The 22,426-nt window shown below is 38.3% G+C and overlaps 1 protein-coding gene across 2 annotated transcripts in view; it reads left to right on the forward strand.

The window, feature by feature from the left end:
- The window catches only part of sash1a (SAM and SH3 domain containing 1a), a 262,733-nt gene that overhangs the window by 192,138 nt on the left and 48,169 nt on the right, over positions 1 to 22,426 (forward strand). Inside the window, exons 1-2 of one of the 2 annotated variants that reach the window (XM_020918908.2) lie at positions 3,657 to 4,325; positions 16,230 to 16,358. In XM_020918908.2, the coding sequence (XP_020774567.1) occupies positions 4,212 to 4,325; positions 16,230 to 16,358 (243 nt within the window). In that variant the 5' untranslated portion in view covers positions 3,657 to 4,211. Of the gene's footprint in view, positions 1 to 3,656; positions 4,326 to 16,229; positions 16,359 to 22,426 lie in introns of those variants that run through there. The other variant, XM_020918832.2, reaches the window with a different exon arrangement.

Consider the following 22,426-nt stretch of genomic DNA (forward strand, 5'->3'; position numbering starts at 1 on the left):
GACTCCAATTCAGAGCTACGCAGTTTGTGAAAATGTTTAAAATGACAAAAGACAATGAAATGATAGAGCCAATTATAAAGCACGCTTTTATCACAGATTTCTACTTTTTAAACTGAAAACGCAAAATAAACATCATTATTGCTGAAAGAGTTATAAAAAAAGAAGAAAAGGCAACAAAAAGAGTAACAATTTTGACTTTGTTATGAAATGAAAGTCAAGCACAGGCCGTAAATAATAAGAGGAATATAAAATGTTCTCTTTAAAACTGGATTACAAAGACATTGCATTTGACACTTGCAGCTCAGTGGTATCCCCCTTCACGACATGGTTCCTAGTTAGATTTAATGGACAGTATGATGATGTAATTGCATATACACAGAGGTCGATCACCCGTAGGTCTAGAGGCAGTGGACCTGAGACGTGAGTGGACAAAGCAGTTCTTGTGCCCCTGTGTTTAGACTGTAAGCAGACGACTGGTGAGGAGCCGTCACTCACCCGTGCCCCAAGTCAAAGTCATTCATATGGTTTCAAGTACAACTGAACTGAAAACATAAGAGTACAACAGCTTCATTTAAAGGCTCACTATGTAACTTTTCTGGTGGATGGTCTGCCCTGCTTGTCTCCGTGAAGATGTTTTGCAAGGAATGTTCCACAGTATGGCATTAAACTTATCTTATCTGTCTGAACTTATCTTGCATTTACGAAATGACCGATGTTTTTATTGCAAAAGAATGCCTTTCAGAGTGATAGATAGGTTTAATGACATGCTGTGGAACATTCTGGGGATCCTTCAGAAAAGATAGTGCACCTTATAATGGAAAACTGTCTGTAAGAAATACATGGAGCAGCTATAATAAAATAATTTACATTGTAGTTAATATCTAGTTTTATTTATCAGCCAGTTTCACTTTGTGGAAACCGTCTGACCTCGCAGCATTAGGATTTGATGACTGATGAACTTGATTGACTCTAGGCAGGTACTTTTTTTATTTAACCAATCGCTGCTATTTGGTTGTGATGTATGTAATGCGCCGCTAACGGGGCTAACTGGTATATTAAGCTTTTCCCAAATCCTGTAAGAAGAAGGGCAATAACGTCTTTCCCCTTGATAAAATTCACCAAACATTCTCTTTGTTCTGGCTTTAAATCCTCGATCTCGGGAATCGTTGCCAACACAGAATGTATGGGTCCGTCTACATCCATCTTGACTGCTTACTGTTGTGCTATACCACAAAAGGGACTCAGACATGGATACAGAGCTCTTTGCTGATTGGCTGGTGCGCGCTCTACAACTTTCGTGCTTCTTGCAAACTGTCTAGTGTATTTTGATTCCTGACCTGGTCGCTGGAGAGAAATGAAATTGAGCAGAGGCACTAGGTGGCGCCAGTCTGGCTAGTTAGTATCAGGCAGTAGGTGCAACATTTTTTAACTAACTGAAATTACATATTTACAAATTTTTGTTATTATTTGATTGCATTTATAATTGTTATTCTATATAGTGATTTAGTGATATAGTGATTTTTGGTAGTAGATTTAGATACCTATGTTTCTACATCAAGAATACATCACCTTCAAACACTATTTTAATGATGAAATGACCACCAAAGCTCAATGTTGTGTAATATCACGTTGATTAATATTGACTTGTGACATATGTTTTATAAGTCTTTACGTCCCACAGGCCTCTTAGAACATGTCAAACTCATGTTGCAACTGTAGCCAGGGGTATTACCATATCACCAATTATCTTTTACATAGTTATAAGGTTGCACGCCTGGAATGCATCAGATGTGTGGTCCTGGCTGTACTTATACACGTGATTGCAGGTCTAATCATCTTGTTAACCATGAAGAAAAGTGTTGTTTTGCCTCTCTCTCTCTTTCCTCTCCTCTCTTCTATCCTCACTCCATCTCTGGCATCTGTCATGAGACTTAGCAGCTGTTGGTGCTCTGAGAAAATAAAATTCCACATGCAACAACAAGAAGAGTTTCACATCTCCATATTTACAATACAGCTGCTCACTGGAGGAGCGTAACAAAGGATAGCCGTGCAATTTCACGCTCAAACATAACGCTTTTCACTCTAGCTAAATCAAAGTGTGGTGCAGGGGCCTGTTTGCTACTGTTAAAGGGCCCATATTACGCTTTTTCTGATCTATGTTATAATGTTGCTGGCTCATCATAAACATACCCGTGAGCTTTTTGAGCTTTGTGGATATAGATAGACCAATAATAAAGGATTATGCAAACATGTATGAATGTAACAACCCACAACTCCTGGTATGTGTTTGAGGAGGTAACAACATTATAACATGGCTTAAACCTCACACGAATACATGTTGTGTAATACAGGACTTTTAACATTTGACATTTAGACTAATATATCTGCCATATTTCATAATTTACTCCACTTTACAGTGCTTGATTCTCTTTGTATTTTGTGACAGATTTATGCCGTATGCAAGCACCCCCTGCAAAACATTTTTCCCATGCGCCTTTTTGTTTTTCATACAATTGTGTGGAGAATGTGCTTTGTTCACTGTTTCTATTGAAGCCGAGCTGCGTACAAGAGACGTATGGGTGGAAGGCAATGTCAGCACAAGATAAGTTTGAAATACTGTTTAGAAATAAATTGTTTCACAGTAGTAGGCTAAAAGTGGAGCAGATCCCGCCTATGGTAAATATACAAAAAATGTGCTGTGTTGGAAAGTAACAAATACATCTAACCTAAATTATTCAGTATAGTTACTTTTTTAATTTGGTTACTTTCTTAAATCAAAGATAAAAGAAAACTGGTAAACAGCTCTACAATACATCGCTGTGTGATTTTTCTTTCTCTAATCAGTGACAAATAAATGTATAAATGCATTGTGTTTTTAAACTATAATATAAGTAAGTATATAAGTATTCAGAATACTCTGATTGGACCATGTAAAGCAGGGGTGTCAAACTCAAATTCACAGAGGGACAAAATTAAAAACTGGAGCTAAGTCGTGGGCCAAACTAAATTTTTATTGAAAAATTTCAACAACATCTGCGTATTTTCTCTTTGAGATATGTAATGTTAAACCTTTCCTTATTTAAATAAATGTTTAATAATACTTTTGCTTAAACACTGAATCCAGAACAAGCAGAATATAAAATAATAACAACATTTTAAATAAATAATGTCTCTATAGCCTATCTTTAGCCAGCGGGCCAGCTCTAATACATATTTGATATGATCTCTTGGACCAAATATAATTAAATCGTGGGCCAAATTTGGCCCCTGGGACTGAGTTTGACATGTCTGATGTAAGGGAATGTGTAACAAAATAACTAGGCTACATTTGGACGCTGGCCATTCAGTATTCAAAAAATTTTCAAAGTATTCTTCTCAAGCATTCTCAAATACAAATACTGCTGATATTATTTACTAATATGTGTACTATAACTAAAATGTATTTTTGTTGTCCTTTCAAATATAATATCTTGTGACACCCAGTGCTTGTCTCGTTGTAAAAGTAGCACGGTCTTATATTTTCCATCCAGTTTTGTGCCGATAGAGGGCAATGATCGGGATGCACGTCCTCTGAGCGCCTGTGACATGTGCATGTGTTTGCTGCGGTCATGTTTTTGGGAGGAGGGGGAGGAGGAGTGTGAGAGCTCAGACTGAGGCGGGGGAAGCGCAGAGTTTGGCCGCTGGGCAGCAACTTTCACAGCCTCTTTCTCTTGTTATTCCACATAGAAACAGGCTTGAATGCGTCGCTGCTTTGAAATTAACGACTTCTATTTGCGCTGTTACAGTGTTCTGAGGAGTGATTAGACTTTTTCGCCCGCTCACGAGACCTGCCCCCCTTCCCCGTTTTGGTTTGAACCCGGGAAAGGCTGCCTGCTGCTGCTGCTTGACGCGGAGAGAAGGGGCGAAGAAGTTTGCTGGAAAAAGTGGGGGACCTGTTGCCTCTCTATGCTTGCGCTTTAAAATTGGTTTAACATTTAAGACTCAATGTTTTGCGCATGACTTCTTGTTTGGATACCGTAAATATGTCGGGACAAACTTTACGCACTGAGCTTCAACCGGTCCCGTGCACTCTTATTGGAAATCTACACCGGCGTGACAGGGGGATTTTTGCGTAGAGAGCAACGCTGGCTCCGACCTCCCGACTCACTACTTTTTAAAACAAGGATTTAACGCGCACGTGATAGTAGGTTAAAGTTGTTTACTGGACCACGATGGAGGGTGAGCAAGGGACCACAACTTCTACCGAGAAAGCCCAAAATGATGGCACTTCTGCGGCTGCGTCCGACAGCTTTTCCCAGCTCTGGACGGACGTTATGGGGATGCTGGTGAGTGGCGTGTTGTCATTTGGGGGATGGGGGACACTTTAGACCTGCAAAAACAGCCAAAATTTGCACTTCATTGTTGCTGGAGTGATATTATCCACAGACATGTAGCAAGTACGTGTGAACTACGCATCAAAACAACGCTGTTCCAACCAAAGGGCCCAGCTACTGGTAGCCAATAGGTTATTGTGTTGTGGCCTTGCAAAACTTGTATGCTGTTTGATTGCACTCGTTACTGATCGATAACAAAGTTTGTGAAGGTTTTCTGCACGTCAACACCATTGTCTGACTGTGCCCACGATAGGAGCATTGTGTTAAATGGCTCGACTTCTTTGTGCTGTGCGTTGGATGTGCGTAAAGTGTAATTCGTAGCGTACCTTCTCCAGCCTGCTCAAATACAAACTCTTTGTAGTAGGCTATAGTCGTAAATTAACTTGGCAATAACGATGCTTTAACTCAAGAGTAAGGCTATCTCTGCTACTGTGACTATCAGTTTTCTATTACAAAGTTGTATTGTAACTTCATGTAGAAACATGCGCAACATTAGTGTGTCATGTCTAAAAAAAAAAAAAAAGTGCTATTTGCTTCTCTAATTCAGATCTGAGCACCACTGATCTATTTCTTACTGTGCCATAATCCTATAATCTTAAATTTTGGTTTAGTTAGATCTGAATTAGTCCTTCCTCAGTCTTGTTTTGTTGTAGTTTAAAACTGGTTTAATCATAGCTTGATTATTATTTTTGATTTGTGCAATGATCTATCCAACTTTTCGATGTGTTAAGATTGCAGAATAATCCAACTTCTGTTTTTTGTTAAAGGTTTAGGAGAAATTATTTAGGTACTTTCTGAGGTGAAAAGGCCTGTTACTTGCACTTTTAAGTACACATTCAGTTCTCAAATCTGTTAGTAAGAACATAATTACTATGAAAAGTTATACATAATTTTAATAATAGGCCCGGCACGATAACAAATGTTGAGGTTCAATATATTGCTGAAATAAGTATAGACAATAAACGATAATGTTGAAACTAATGTATACCACTGACGCAATCATCTAAGAACAGATTTAAACCACAAAAAATATTCTATATGGGTTTTTTTTTGACAATATTGTACATTCACTGCAATAAATAAAAAGTAGAATAAAACACTTTTATACTTGAGTGGCATCTGTAAAGAGACATAGAACTTATGTATTCAACTTTTTACATCTTAAATCTTATTACATAGCCAAAAAAATATATATATCACAAATTTCAAGAAAAAGTACATACTGACCTTCAAAAAATATTGTTCCATCTTTCATATATAGAGTGATAAGTCAGTATAGTAATTATCCTGACAGGTATACATAATAATATGCATTGTAAAAGTATTGGTTTGTACTTTACTTGTTTTCACGTTACCATTTGGCTCAGTTCACTGCTCTTTTGTTTGCAGAGGGATACTGTTGCAGCCCATTGATCTGGACAGTTGTGATTGTATTGCCACTTCCAGCGTTTAGAGACTGAGGTGTTAATTTAGTTTGGTCTAGCGCTGGAGATGTGAATGGTATGTAGTTGTCAGCCTGGGTTAGTGCAGTGTAGAGCCATCGCTGTCCACCGATTGGTCAGCCAGATTTTTGTGCTTCCTTTTCAAACATACATAAACTATTTTTAAATACACAATCAGTTGACTTTATTACAGGCTTTTATGTGTAAATTACACAATGAAATCTTGTTCTTGCTACCAATTAAAACTATAAATAGTGCACTGTCCCTTTAAAATATGTTAGTAATATCCGTCCACTTTGTAGTATGGAACAGTACATTAAAGTAGCTGCCCATAGAGCTAATAAACACAGCACCACGCTCTCATTAGTCTTTTCCTATGAAACGCCCACAAGTTTTAAAACGTTTTAAACATCACAGTAAAACACAAGACGCTTTGAGGAGAATTCCAATAACGTTGACTGTAACCGCACATTATAGCTTGTAGTACCAGGAATATAAATGTAATGTAAAAAGTGCTTATTATCACCTCAAAATGATAAGTGCTTATAGGCTACTACTTCAGCTAGTTACACAGTGCACTTACGATGACTGTGCTCTGTTAAACTTTCTGGAGAAGAACCAGTTATAGATTAGATCTGAGGAGTGGCGACCTCTTTCACAGTAACAATTCATGTTTTCCAAGGTATTTTTAGCAATATAAACTCCTGCAATTGAATAAACATAAGATGGATAAGTTTAGTGCCATAGCGTGGAACATAATAGGCAAAACAGTATCGTTTCCATGGCGACGAACAATGGCGGACCCCCCTACATACCTGTAAAGTTGCATAATGCACCTTTAACTGACAAGTATTTATCAAGTTGCTATTTTAGCCTTGAATTTTTCCATCCTCCTCGGGCTGTATTTTGGCAGCTACTTGTTTAAGATAATCATCAATCTTGATAAGAAGTTGTAATCGTACGTGAAACATTTTTGACTTCATCTGCCAAACCAAACGCTCTCATACGCACCTTCAAAATATAGGTCCTTCATGTTTTGACTGTAAATCTCATAGGAATCCAGTCTGACCCTTTGTTCCCTTGCCTTGCTTATGAGTTCACACCTCAAAAGGTTAACCATACACTGCAACCTGTCGTGGTATGTGCTAATAAGAATGCCTGCACGAGTCAGTCATTTATTTGAGGTTAGAGTTGTGTAAATAGCTCTTGGGCTAATTAAGAGTTTAAAGGCAGTCGGGACGTTACTCACTGTGAAATGTGGTTGGGTTTAATGACGCCTCAGAACAGATTTGGTTGCACTTTTTAAGCTAAAGCTATTTTTCCCAGCGCGGGTTTTAGTTATTAAACATGCACTACACAAGGCTATGCTTAAATATGGAAATGTTAATTAAGAGGACCAGATTACGCTGTTTTCTGTTTTTCTGTGTTATAATGTTGTTTCCTCATCACAAACAGACGTGGAGTTGTTTTTTGTCTCATTCGCACATGATTAACATGCAAATCCTGCATGTTTAGGCTGAGTTCTTGCTATCAAATGGAAAACACTCAGATCCACTTTGTGACGTCATCTGTTCAGTGTTTCCCGCAGCGCTTTATAGTTAGGGCAGCCACCTTGACAACAACTGCCCCCCGCTTTGACTATGTCCCTGTAAACCACGTGAATCCTCACAAAACTAGGGTTGTCACGACCTGTCCCCACTTTCGCCGGCACAGAATCTACCCCCACCACCACCTTGATGAACCACTTTTCTGTGGGAAACACTGCTGTAAATACAGGAAGTGTTCTACTTTGTTTTTAAACTTCGTACACCTTCACTAGAATCATTAGTGTATTTTCAGCCCAACTTTCCATCTCTACTAAAGGTAAAAAGTAGCTGTTAACTTGAAATCTACCACTTCATGACATCACAAGGGGAAACAGAGTACTTTGAACTTTGGAGATGTAGCCAGATTGATTAATTACTCAAAAATGTGTTTGTGTGTGAAACGAAACACAACAGCAGGTATGATTTTTGAGGTGGTAACAGCATTATAACATGGCTTAAAGCTCACAAGAGTCAATATTTTGAAATATACTTTGAAATTTGTTGACTTTTGAAGTGAATAAAATAGAATGATTACAGCTCCCACAGGCAACAGCTATGATGCATTGTGTATTCTTTTTGACAGCTTTTCAAATATGACAAAACCTATTACCCTGATCATATCTCCTCTGCCTAAAACATGGTCAACTAACAAAATGAATTACTCAAAAGCATAGTACTTTGAATCAGAATGTATATGTTTTGCCGCTTTAAATTATTCCAGGCATTTGAACGGTTATTTTAGGAGTCTGGGCTGGCCTGAAAAGTTTGGGAAGCCCTGATCTAATGTTCCAAAACAAACCCTAAATCTTCCAGGTTTTCTTCCAGGTTTTCCAAGTCTCTTCTCGAGCCAGTAGGCCGTGTGGTCTGCCTAGTCTCTCTTTTTCATAGTTCTGACGTAAGTTATGAAAAAAATGTGATGTTCTAGACGGTGGTAGTTCATCCTTTGAGCTAAGAATACAATAACAAGATACGATTATTGATTCAGTCTAGGAACCATATGCTACCTCCTACACAACACTTCAGCTCCATATGTTTCAAGTATCCATGCCAAATTACATTTCCTTGTGTTCTTTTGCTGCCTTATCTCTGTTCTAAGTCATTCTGTCATAATTTAAAGGTCCTATATTACACAAAATTGACTCTTTAAGTAAGCTTTAAACCATGTTATAATGGCAAAGTGTTTTCAGTTTGAGATATGCAGGGTTTGTATGTTAAACATGAATGAAACAAATCCCCAGTTATGTTTGTGATGAGGAAATAACATTATAACATAGATCAGACAATAGCGTAATCTGAGCCTTTAATATGGGTGCGGATAACCTTTTTGCCCTCCCGGATTGCTACGATTATTAGAGATTTGGCAGGTTTCCTATCTGCCCCTCTCTTCTGCCCCGGGATATCCTGCGGAAAAGCCCGAGAAGGGATGCTGTCTGCCCCTTGCTCCCAAACTTCCTCGCCAGTCTCCCCTCAGTTGCCTTAATGGAATCCGCGACTGTTTCATGACTTCATATTATATTAGAAGAGTGAATTTGTCAGAGCGGCCAAAATGCCAGCAGTGTCTTCTCCTATTTCCAGCCACCTGCGTTTCCCATCACTTTGTATTTCACTTTCCTCCAAACCAAGCCTAGAATGGGTTTTTAATGGTAAATATAAGTCATTTAGACATTTTGGTGCGCTTTTAGCTTTCATTTTGGTTTGCATTTTCATAAATAAAAATATAACTACAAAAAAGAGGACACAAGTATTTGCCACTAGATTGGTCTTTACATTAGACCTGCCACAAAAATGACTATATTACCTTAACCCTATGCAAACTAAGTACCGGTGGAGGGTCTGTTAAATGCTTTTCTCTATGGAAACGTTTTTACTTTGTCTGGAATGCTTCACAGTACGGTAATAAATCTTTCTAGCATTAAGGAGACCAATCCAGTCCAAGTTACAGGTCAGATCTGTGGAGAGGCAACCCCACTCACAGTCGGGATGCCTGTTTCTAAGTATTTTTGAGGAAAAAAAACACCTGTAATTAGGGCCGGGTATCATTAAGAAGTTGCCGATACGATACATATCTAGATACAGTGCACTTTTGGTTTGATATGATATATTGTGAAAGTGTTCGTTCAACCACTTTTTGTGCAAACTTCATATGAAACACACCCATTAAATTACCCATCAAAACAGTGAAAATGTCAAATATGTCGCCTAAATGAGTTTACTTCCACTAAACAAGCAACAAAACTGTAGCACTGTAACAAAATCATTTTGTAAAATCTCCCAAAAAATATTCTTGGTGATATGTCGATATAGCAGCCCACGATATCGATACTGTATCATCACATTAAATGATACGATACACTGATATTTTGATATTTTTGCACACCCCTACCTGTAATTGAATATATGTAAGGCAGAGCTATTTTTTTAACCATATAATACATTGAAAATAGTTTTTTGGAGATAATTCTACTTAATTATACTTTATTCTGTCAGTTGCATAAATTAGTTTCAGTTTTGTCTATATTTACTTCAGCAATATTTTGTATTTAAAATTTTGTTATTGTGACAGGTCTACAATACTCTATATGAAATCACTGCATTTAAAACACAGTAGAAGCATTGTAATGTTTTGCTTATTAGTTCTACCACACGTAAGCATTTTTCTACCTGCTCTCTTTTCCCCCGGGGTTGTGTATCCAGTGAAAAGCCTCGCTCCCCTGCCGCTCTAACATTACATCAGATGCCCTGCACAGCTATTGTAAACTGTTGTCATTGTTCTTTCCTCATGAGAGCACACAGTCACCCCAGAAACAATGGGCCAGCCATGTACACCGCCGTCCACAGTGAAGGAACTGAATGCGAGCGTCAGCCATTGACCTGAACCAAACGCCCACTACCAACTGGAATGTGTCTCTTCTTTGAGCTTGAAGTGAGAAGTTAGCGCTTTAACCCATGAAAAATGTTGAGCAGAGGTTGGTCAGAAATGTTGGTGGTCCCGAGGGCTGAATAAAGTCAGATATTCTTGTTCTTAAAGCTATGAAGGAAAAATTTAAGCCCTACTAGTTAAAGGGCCATGTTACGCTATTTTCTGAGCTATGTTATAATGTTGTTTCCTCATCACAAACATACCTGGAGTTGTGTTTTGTTTTATTTCCACATTTTCAGCACACAAAACCTGCGTATTAAGGCTAAGTTTTTCTTTTTTGGATAATTTCAGCCCTGGAATTTCTCATTTGTATTGGACAAAAGGTAAAAGGGAGCTGTTAACTTGAAAACTACCACTACATGGCATCACAAGGTGGAACAGAGCATTTTGAGTTTTGGAGATGTAGACAAACTAATATTAAAGGCGTATTAAAATGTGTATGAATGAAACAAAACAGGTATGTTTTTGAGGAGCAAACATTATAACATGGCTGAAAGCTCACAATATTTTTTCTTGTAATATGGGACCTTAAAGGAATAAATGCTCTTCTGTGTCACATATTTATCCGTGTCAAATTACTAAAATGTAAAAATGTCATTATCATTTGTTGTTTACTGTTTAACAATAGAAACTACATCATGCATGTCCAAACTTTTGCCTGGGGACCAAATGTGCAGACTGTTTTTTTCTTGGCCCTCAGGCTTGAATTGGCCCATATTACTTAAAGCTGTGCTGCAGTGCTTCAAGTTTTAACACGTATTATAAACCCAGTATGAACTGCCACACTAAAGTTCTAAACCTAATTCTAGGTTTAGTGGCTCAGTCTAACCTGTGGTGAATGCAAAAATGAATTACAGACAGCAGCCTATGACCGACCATTAAGTCTGCAGCTCTCAGTTCGCCCTCTTTGTTTCAGTATCTGGCCCTTAATTTAAAAAATAAAAAAATAAACACCTCTGATATACAAAATTGGATATTATGGTAAAATATTAACATTGCTTTCACTAATTTGGCAAAGATTACTAACTTTAGCACCTAGCCAAACTGGTTCTGTTGCATTATATTTCAATAGAACTAGAAATCCCATAATGTTTTACAAAAGACAATAATACTTAATGAGTCACTTTAACCACAGCAATAATAAAACTAATGGTAGCAAAATCCCTTCCAAAAATAGTCCAACTGTTGTGGTCCGAATACCGTACTTCACACTATAAAGCAGCCACTTAATTTGGTCAAAGACTGGCACTCATCACAAGTGTTTTCCAGCCCATAATGTTTTCTCAATCACTCCTCTGTTTGTCAATTGCGCAAAATCTTGAGGACAGAACTGACACTTTGTTCCGTCCGCTGCCGGGGAGACGCCATCTTGAAAGCGCTGGCAGTGAAATGGCTTTGAGGAGGCTTACTGTAAATACAAGTTCATCTGAGCATGGGTGTTTCTGAGGCTGTTGTTGCTATTGTTTGAGTCAGTGTGGGGAGTTGGCTGCGGTCTGGGCCATGGGTGGAGGACTTGTTACATCATAAATCCGTTGTATTAGTCCCTAGATGTCAGAATACAATGGGAATTTAGCTTCTTAATAACTTGATCATATGTGTACTCCTACAAAGTTCAACTTTTGTCTAGGACTCATCATGTCTTTAGAATGTGCACAATGTAACTTTTCTAGTGAAGGTGTTTCCCTGGAATGCTCCACAGTATGGCATTAAAATTGTCTTCATGAAGACAATCAAATGACACCACCATTCTAATTCCATGATCTTCAAGGTATTATTTAGCTGATATACGCCTGTAATTGAACAAATCCAAAATAGTCAATAGGGATGTAACAGTAACCGAAATATTGTGATATCGTATCATCAAAGTTCTCACAGTAATATTATGGGCCATCACAATATATCAAATTCCTCTATATCGAATATATCAAAGTCTCTTTGCTTAAATTAAGAGTTATGGTGCAGCAATAGCTAAAAAAAAGAACTACATAGACCATGATCCTTTGCTCTGTTTCGGTATAGACGACATGAAGAAATAAGTTCTAAGTACTTTTAAGTCTTCATTCTTTGGATTAAGTCTTGTCAAGGCATTTTAAGAGGAAAAAGTTGCATATTAACAGTTTTGTTAGTCTCCACAAAATATCACAATAAATATCGTACCGTGAGATGTATATCATAAAAATATCGTACTGAGAGATTTGGATAACTTTACATCCCTAATCGTGAACCTTCCCACCATATCGTGAGCTTTCATTATCATTGAACCGCTAATAGCGCTAATCAGGTTCAATATCATTCTGTGGTGGAGAGAAAAGTTGCATTGTGTACCTTTTACCCCTCAACTGATGTTGTCTTGGTAACCTTTTACAAGCACCCTTGTAAAACCTTCTCCTGCAAGCAAGTAAGACCATTGTTACCGCTACTACTAAGTATAATTGCTACTACCACTACTACAACTCTTACTACTACTAATAATCTCCACCATTTATACAAGTTTGAGACAGGTACAAAAATAGCATATTTTTAAGACCCATTCCTTCTGGACTGTTTACTTTTTTTTTCTTTTTTCATATAGAAATTTATCATAAAAGCACACACAGTATTCGTATATTTGCAGCATTCAAAAAGTACTTGAGTACATTTTTGTAGATGAGTATTGTGTCTCCACTTTCCCCTGATACAATCTTTCCCCTGATTTCACATGCATTCTCACATGACACTCGTACAAACTGCATTACAGCCGGCCATATCACTTACACAGCCGAGGTGGTCAGCTGCCTTGTACCCCAGTGAGCTCATGCCACTGGAGAATTAAAAGAATCCCGACTATGTGCGCGTACATGAGGACTTCAGCACGCGCTCAATCTGAAAACAGCCAAACACGTGCAGTCTGTCTCTACATGTCCCACTTTATCTGCTAAGTTGACCACTGGAGAGTTGAATCTTCGGACTTAGGTAAGGTGTTAAGAAGTGTATACCAATGAAAACATGCTGTACTTTTGCAACTGACAAGAGCGAAGTGGTAAAGCTTGTGTCTGATCCCACTGGGAATTTCAGACATCTGCAAACAAGATTGTGAACGTAGCGGATTTTGTAACGAGTCTGGGAGATGACATGTTAAAACCAGAGCTCAGGTTATTGCAAAAAATGGGGAACAGTTTGTGTTGTGACCTGCCAGTCCCAGATAGTTAATTTTAGGTTTTTAGAGTTACATTCTAAATAGATGGAATTAAAACAAGCAACAATCAGCACATTACTTTGCCCATATAGTTGCGACTCCCAGATTGCAAAAGCACAAGGTTACGAGCACATCAGTAAACAAAATTAAGCAATGACCTTACATTCCAGCTCTTTCTCGACAAAATATTATTAAAGCTGCTTGTTTTTGTCCCTTATATTTTTGTAAACAACACACAGACACACAGACACACACACATGCATAAACGCTGGAGCTGATCCGGGTGAAGTGTCTTACTGAAGGAAAACAAAGACAGTATGGAGAAAATGTCACTCTGCTCTCTCTAACTGCTACTGTCAGGCTCCTCATTTTGATCGTAAAATTTTCGTATCAACCCGCTCTACATGATGCTGGTGTTTTTATTTATAAATCAATCTTACTGACTCCAAATTCACTCCTATAACTGCTCGCCTCATGAGCTTAGTCCACATCTTTATATAGTCTATGGTATAGACTCAAACTGGGATCTTGCTACTAACTTTCAGATTGGTAGCACTCTACCTTTAAGCAAATACCAGCTCAAGTGTCCCCCTGGCTTGAAAGTCCCAGCTCGAGCTTTGCCCTCCTCCCTCCGGGCACCCGCTTCTCTTGGGCGACACACGGGTAACTGAGAGGAGGGATTTAGTAAGCAAAATCAATCACTAGAAAATCAGCATTCTATATCGTAACAAAATGAAATGTGAATGTAGCCAGACCAAATGTCAGGCCTTGTTTATGTCATTTTACTGATTTTTCCTGAAGCGGCACACATTTTTTCAATATGTAATATCAATATAATCCTTATTTCCTCGCAGAAGTTTACTATGATATCATATTTTAAATAATATTTTTCTTGTTCCCATGTCCTATAGCATAAGTAACTGTTGATTTGAGAAGAAATATTAATTATTTCCTTCCCTGTTTACCATTAACATAATCAACTCATGTCAGGTGTCATGTCATGCAACAGGGGATAAAAGCTGGGTGTTCATGCTCAACATGAACAAATGTGTTGAGATATACTGTAACTTGTGTGTGTAATTAATACAATATAGATGATTATTATTTCTATTTTATATTTTTTTTTAATATAGATTCATTTACTTTGTTTCATAAAGGGTGCCTTGGGGACCTTCCAGCCAGGGGGACTCTCCAGCTGATTCCCCTTTAAGCAGAAATTTTGTCTTTCGGAAGTTAGCAATATTTGTCTTGAATTTTGAAAAATTCTGCAACATGGAGCCTCTTGCAAGTTTAATCTCAGTTTGTTTAGCAAGATCACCCATGCTTAATCCATACTTGGTTATTTCCATCTTCATTTCCCAACACTGCTTCTTAATTGCGCTCTTGGGTTGTTTGTTTTGGTGTTTTGGTGGAGGCATTTCCTGCACATCGGCGACGCATATAAATGTGCCATCTCTCCGGCCCGGTGTGGTTATATACTACACAGCCTGTGGTGGTCCGCTCACAGGGATCTATTCATGTGAGGCCTGGCACCCAAAGGAGAAGAGCACCCATCCACAAAGCCGTAGACTGAGGAGGACTGTTCCGAGCGCACACACTGACTCTATGCTCTCTGTCTGCCTGGCACAGATTAGGTCAACACCATTCAGTATTCAGCAGCTGGGATTCTCTCACATGGACCAGAGGACAAGGGCTGCACCATATTCGAAAAGATAACAATAAATAAACAATAAACCTGTATAACTGCATGCATGGTACATAAAGCTGCACTATTGAGCTTTTCTGGTGGTAGGGACGTCTCCTTTTTTTATCCACAAGGTGATTTTTATTGATTTAAATAAGCATTAAATGACAAATATACACAACAGCAATTACTCGTTGCTATGGTGATGTACTTGCGCATTATACAGTGTTAATGCCATTTTTAGCCATTGAAATTCTCACTGACCGTGGTGTAAAAGCAATTAATCTAACTATCTTATTTTTATTATATTAGATGTGTTTTTTTTATTGCAAAAAATGCATTGATAAACAATTCTAAGTAAGAGGTGGGTGCTTCTACGCAGATGTGACCTGTAAACTGGTCTAGTGCCTCCTTGACTGTCTTCATGAAGGATAAGTTTAATACCAGACTGTAGAACATTCCAGGCAAAGCTTATTCATGGAGACAAGCAGGAGGTGAACTCTACCAGAAAAGTTACATAGTGTACCTTTAAGTGTTCTCTTGTATAGTTTGTGCAGCCTTAAAGAGAACCAAAATGTTCTAAAATCAGCGTATTTTCATTATTAAGCAGTCATTATTACACAAACATCCCACTATCTACTGACCTAATTCCTCATATTTAGTCAGTGCCGGGTGTACAGTTATAAGGAATTATGATATATAGTCTTTTCTTTACTCAGCAATAGTCTGTTCCTGGATTGTATCATTTGTAAAGACTGTATGACCTCTGGGGAGATTGTTGTTGGAGCACTTCCAGTCTTTGTATGTAGATGAAGGCCTCGGAGTCAACATAGGATGCACTAGCCCAAACAAGTTCTTATCTAACAGAAAGGAATTGGGTTTAAAGTTCAGTGGGGCCATTCCTCAAAACGGTATTGACGTACACTGAAAATAAAGATTACTCAAAATGTATTTATAATTTCCACACTGGTATAACGCTTACTGGCCTGGCTGATTCATTGTTTCTTTGTTTTTGTACTAAAGGCTATTCTTATTCTGTGTTTCTATAGGATGGTTCACTGGGCAACATAGATGACCTTGCTCAAGAGTACGCAGAGTACTACAACACCTGTTTCAACGACGTCAGCGACCGCATGGAAGAGCTGCGCAAACGAAGAGTCTCACAAGAACTAGACATGGTAAGTCCAAAACACTTACGGATCCCATATTTTATAAAATTGACTCTAGTGAGCTTTAAGTCATGTTATAATGTGGTTCCCTCATCAAAAACATACCTGGAGTTGTCCTTTTTTTCCCTTTTACACATGCCTGCATAATCCTGATTTGTTTGTCTGTCCATATCTCTAAAGCGGACGTCATTTAGTCAAGTTAACAGCTATCTTTTACCTTTTGTTGAGCAGAGATTGACAATAACCCTAACCCACTTCTAGCGCTGAAATCACCCAAATGATTCTAGTGAAGGTGTGTGGAGTTTAAAAACACAAAGATATGTAGGATTTGTGTGTTAAACATGTGTATATGAAACAAAACACAACTTCAGTTATGTTTTTGATGAGGAAACAACATTATAACGTCAATGAAAATAGCATAATATGGGACTTTAAACATACTTAGTCCAGTCAGTGATACAAGCAGTACTAAAATAAATACTGGAGTTGTGTTTCAAGGTTCTTTCCAAGTAGTCTTTTGAAACCCCATAGGAAGTCCTGGGGTCCTTTGTCATCAGGATGTAGGGTAGTGGGGCACCCTTCCGTTGCCAAGTTACAGGGAAAACTATTTCGGAATGTTGCACCAGAGAGAAGTCACCCCATAGGCCCTCAAATAAATAAGCCTTATTCTACCACCAACATCCTAATGGTTATGGTCAATTTAAAATATGGGTTACGACGAGGTTGTGGGTTCAAGTCTGGGGCAAGGGTCGTGTGTATGGACGCCCTCCTCAAGTTACAGTTTATTTTGACTTCCCCAAGACATACACGAGCTGGAAAAATTTGTAACTCAAAATCGTGGGAAAAAACAAACAAACCTTTATTTATAGCTATCTGTCAGATTTGGAATTACTTGTTTGGGCCCAAAGTTGCTGTTAGATGTTACAGTTACTTGCATTATTCTCAATATTAAATGTATAGTTAAAAATGTATTGAAAAATAAAAATAGTTACTGCTACTACTAATACTACACTTAAATTCAGCATTTCTCAACAGCCTGCCACTACCAAATTAGCATAGTTGGGTAAAATACATCTTTGCATATAATCCCCTCACACATGTACCGCATTACTTTTAAGACTTTCTTATTTTAGCCCTTGTCCAAAGATGTCTGGCTGTATATTCTGTCTGTCATTACCGTATTTCCCAGTTTAATAGCACAGCCTCTTCTTCTTGACAGCAGGCCCATGTGGTTCTGGTTGAGTTGGCAGCTATGGCTTAGATGGAGCGCTGATTTACTGGAGTCTGGCTCTTTTCATGACTTTAGGTAGATTATAGACGAGCTGTAGATTGAGCATGTGTATCCACAGTATTCAATATGCAGATTGGGTTCTCCATATGGGGGCACATCTCAATTGTTAAAGTGATGTATTTTATAGTGTAAAGTACAATATTTCTTTCTTGTATGTAGGTAAAAAAGATATAGTTTAGAGATAAAAATGCATTTACACTTCCTTCAAGACAACGTTAACCATATACTTACATTTTTAGTTAAAAATGAGTGTGCATATCTCAAAGGCTACGTTCAGACTGCAGCCTGAAGCGACCCAAATCTGACTTTTTTGCTCCTATGCGACCTGCCTCTGATCTTTTAATGACAGTCTGAACGACAAAGATCAGATTTTTTCCCAGGCCACTTGGATATGTGCTCCTAAAACCGATATATCCAATCTTTTGACATGCGACTTCAGTCTGAACAGCCCGGTCGCATTCATCCAACCTACACGTCAGGCTCAGGGTCTCGTCAATGGAGGGAAAGTGAGGTTAACGAGTTTAGTAATATTTGTGGGAATCGCTGTATTGAAGGGGTCTTATCGGAACTGGAAGGTTTTTGAAATGATTGCCAGAGAAATGGCCGAGCGTGGCTACAGGCGGCCCTAGCTCCATTGTCAACAAAAAATAAATAGGCTGAGAGCCAAATACAAGGAGGCTAAAGACTCAACAAACGAAGCGACAGTGGACGTGTAACCTGTCCCTTTTACAAAGAACTGGACCTTATTTTTGGGAGACAAGCCCAATGTTTTTGCAACTTATGTAAACACTGAGTATGTTCGCTGTGTGTGTCGTCATCGTGTCCTCCAATGCGCATGCGGGACACTTTTGGTTCGTTTAAAGTTCACACTGTAGATCACATACAAGTCACATTTAATTGGACATGTGAACAACCTCGCAAAAAAGTCTGATTTCACAAAAAATCTGGATTGAGCATCAAGCCCTGCAGCCTGAACGTAGCCAAAATTGCATAATTTTGACCTATATGAAAATGTGCTGACCATAGTTGTGAACACTTGTAATATAGCAAAACTAAAATGTCAAACTTGATTTTGATACTAATGAAAACACAGAATACTGGATATAACACAATGGCAAAATAGTGTAATTTTCAAACCAAGTGAGGATAAACTAGTTTAGATCAATACAGGCTTGTAATTGTAGTATTGATAGTATTGATATCTGTATTCAAGCCTACTTTAAAATCTGTTTGTATATTGATTTCATTGGCTTCACACTGCTGACTGTCTATACCTATGCTCAGTGTTTAGTTTGAAATAATGCTTTTCACCTCTGGAGTTTGCTGTTACATCCTGTGGAGATAAAACAGAGGAAGAGGAAGCAATCAGGGCAGATAGGCTTTGTGCGCTTCATGTTTAAAAGAGGAGAGCCGAGGAGCAGGATGTGTGGATGAGAAGAGGAGAGAGAGCCTGCAGCTGTCCTGTCACTCCACAAACTTTGGCAGTAAATAAAACACAAACAAAACTTGTGGGAGGGAATATGGGTCAGACAACACCGCGCTCATACAAAGCACAAGCCCACACCACGGAATACTGTCTCTCATTCAGGTGTATAAGCTGAAGTGTCCCCATTTCTAGTCTTAAAGATGCACTGCGCAACTTTTCTGCTGCTTTTTCATTACCTGCTTGTGTCCATGGAGATTTCTTAGTATGTCAATAATGCCAATAATTCTATACATTTAGCATTTATTCATTACTTGTGTTTCTATTGCTTAAAAATACAGTAATTCCTTCTGTGATTAGGAGCGACTCTCCACAGAACTGAACTGTAATGAGTGCTGTAACCTGCTCATCTTCCTCGTGATAGACAGGATTAATCTATACTGTGGAACATTCTCGACAAAGCAATAACATTACCATGGAGACAACCATGTGATAGACCCTCCATTAGAAATATTGCGCAGTGCATCTTTAAATATAAGTAAGTAGGGTTATATGATCAAATTGAATTCTTAAACTTAGAAAGTCAATTTTAGTTTTATTGTCATAGAATTATGTTAACTATTTATTAGGTGAAAACATTAAATCACCTCAGTTAATTAAATCTATGAATTTAATTAACTTAATTGTCTCACTGATAATAAAACAAGAACTTTAATTTAAAAAGGTAGAATTTTCTTAGTGAAATAGTCCAATTTTATGGTTCCTGTGATTTGATTTGTGACTCTGCTGATTTAAATTCTACCATAATTTTTCCAGGAATCCTTAAATGCCATCCGGCGTGACAGTACTGAGTGAAGCGGGTTGATAATTTGGGTGAATATTCCAACCGTTTCCTGGCTCCGATGCCGCGGTCTGTCTGTGGATCATTAGCGGATGGTTAGGGAAGGTCACACGAATGCTACGACATTTAGCCACCAGCCTAAGTGAGAGATGTGACCTTTAGCGAAAAGGCTAGTGCTATAAAAGGTACGGGACAGTAGCGATGCAACCACCACCTCACAATACCCACTCCAGGTCCGGTCTTTGTTTTATTATTAGGCTGTAGAGTACAATCCGGTGTGGTCATTTTCTAATTGTTCCAGTGCGTTCATCATGACAGCATTTACCCGATTTAAAAAAGAATGTGGAGAGTGTCCTGCAGAGGGCAGCTTATTTTGATCATCTTTAGGGTTATATAAGTTGCTGAATATTGTCCACACCACTGTCTGTTTCTTAGAGTTTGTCAGTGATGATTGTTTTGCTCTCTGGTGAGGTTTGCTTAAAGGTGCAATGTGTAACTTTTCTAGTAGAGGGCCCTGCCAGTTACTTGTCTCAATGGAAATGTTATTGCTTTACCACCAATATTCCAAAGTATGGCTTTAAGCTTTTCAGTCTCCGTAGAAACAAGCAGGAGACTCCTCCAGGTCAACTTACGAGAGAGATCTGTGAAAAGGCGACCTCACTCACAAGAAAGCATTTTTTAAAGGTATTTATGAGCAATAAAAACCGCCATAATTGAATAAATGCATCTTATATAAGTTTAATATAATATTGTGAAACATTACATGGAGATGCTATTGCTTTGCAATAGCATCTCCATGGTAGCGGAACCCCAACCTGAACATGTACGCAATGCACTTTGAAGAAAAACACTAAAATGGGAAATAATTAAATCAAATGTATGCGTGATCAGTTATCGCATAATGGCACACTGTTTGAAATTCCACGTAAAAATAATTTTCCAGATCAGTTCAACATTAACAAGCATTTCCAAAATTAAATTCTAGAGTGAATTTGCTTTCATTATTTTTGCTTCCATTTTCCAGAGGGCCTCAGCCATAGCCCCACCTCTGTTGTGTTAACGTTACAGGCCTGATGATGGAGGCTCTCTCTCTGATTGGACCGTCTCTGGACCTCTTCCTGTCCAGCTCTGTGCGTGTTGTTCTTGTGCATCTTTGTGTTTGTTTGATGAAAAGCACAGACAATCAGGTTAAACAAACTTCCCCTTTTTCCATATGTGAGACACGGGTTCTGTCTACACAAGCGGGCACTTTCCCAACGCTCCTATAAACAGCAAACGTTACACTGGCACTGGCTGGTGGAAGATCAGATGATACAAGGATTATAGCGGGAAGTGCCCAAAATAGCTGTACTTTGTGAGGCTTTGTCATAAAAATTGTGCAAAAATATCACATTAAAGTGCCCATATTATGCTAGTTTCTAATAAATGTTGTAAAGTTGTTTTCACACATGTTTAACATAGAAATCCTGCATGTTTTCTTCTGTCAAACGGTTCCAGCTTGGAGACAGGAAGTGTTTCACTGTGTTTTTAAACCTCATACACCTACACTGGAATATTTTAATGATTTTAGCTTCAACTTGAAAACTACCACTTCATGACATGACAAAGTGGAGCAGAAACACAACTCCAGATATGTTTTTGAGGAGGTAACAACATTATAACACAGCTTAAAGCTCACAAAAGTCAGTTTTGCTTTAACACTTTGGTATCTCTTTCTAATGACTACAACTTTATTACACTTAATAAAGCATTAATAAATACATCTGTCTATAAATGCAAGGAACGTCTGTCTGCGTGTGTTTGTTTGTTCGTCTGTTCCACACATAACTCTCGAACTGCTCATCCGATCGATCTCAAATTTGGAGGGTTTCCTTCTAATGGTTCGGGTGTGTGCAGTGACCATTTTCATATTGTTCGGGCAAAAAATGCCAAAGATCTGGTAATTCCTGATGAACAAATAGTTTATTAAGAATGATTCAGGCTTAGTAACTGCTTAATTAATACCAAGAATTCAAAGTGACTATAATAATTGTACAGCGACGCACCATTTAAAATGTGACAATTTAAGACCACAGACAAGCCTCGGTGAAAGTCAATCTAAACTGAGGAGACAGGTCATAAAAGTCTTAAAATGACATGAAAGGAGCTGTCCATTTAATCTTAACCAAACACAGCTGCATGTTAAAGGCTTTGGAGGCTAAAGGTTCGTGTTAGAACTCGCACAAACCAGGACACCAAATGAAGGAAGTAATGCATCATCCCAAGGAACCGAAAGTCATTTACTACCCTCAGGTATTAGTTTATTACCTCATGAAAGAGATGTCATGAGCATAAATCATAACAGAATTTTGATAGCAGTTCTTCTCTGTACTAATAGGTTGTGTTCATGTGAGCTGGAGACAGGTCTGTAGTGGAATTTGCTGATTAATTGCCAGATTGCAGATTTGTCGACTTGGTTTGTGGTTAATATCACTGTAATTATCGGGACTAGCCACAAAATTAGTATAAAGTTCAGTGTCTTC

Source organism: Boleophthalmus pectinirostris, unplaced genomic scaffold (assembly GCF_026225935.1).
Source record: "Boleophthalmus pectinirostris isolate CB_2022bp ecotype Guang Dong unplaced genomic scaffold, ASM2622593v1 HiC_scaffold_13, whole genome shotgun sequence".
Taxonomy (NCBI): Eukaryota; Metazoa; Chordata; class Actinopteri; order Gobiiformes; family Gobiidae; genus Boleophthalmus; species Boleophthalmus pectinirostris.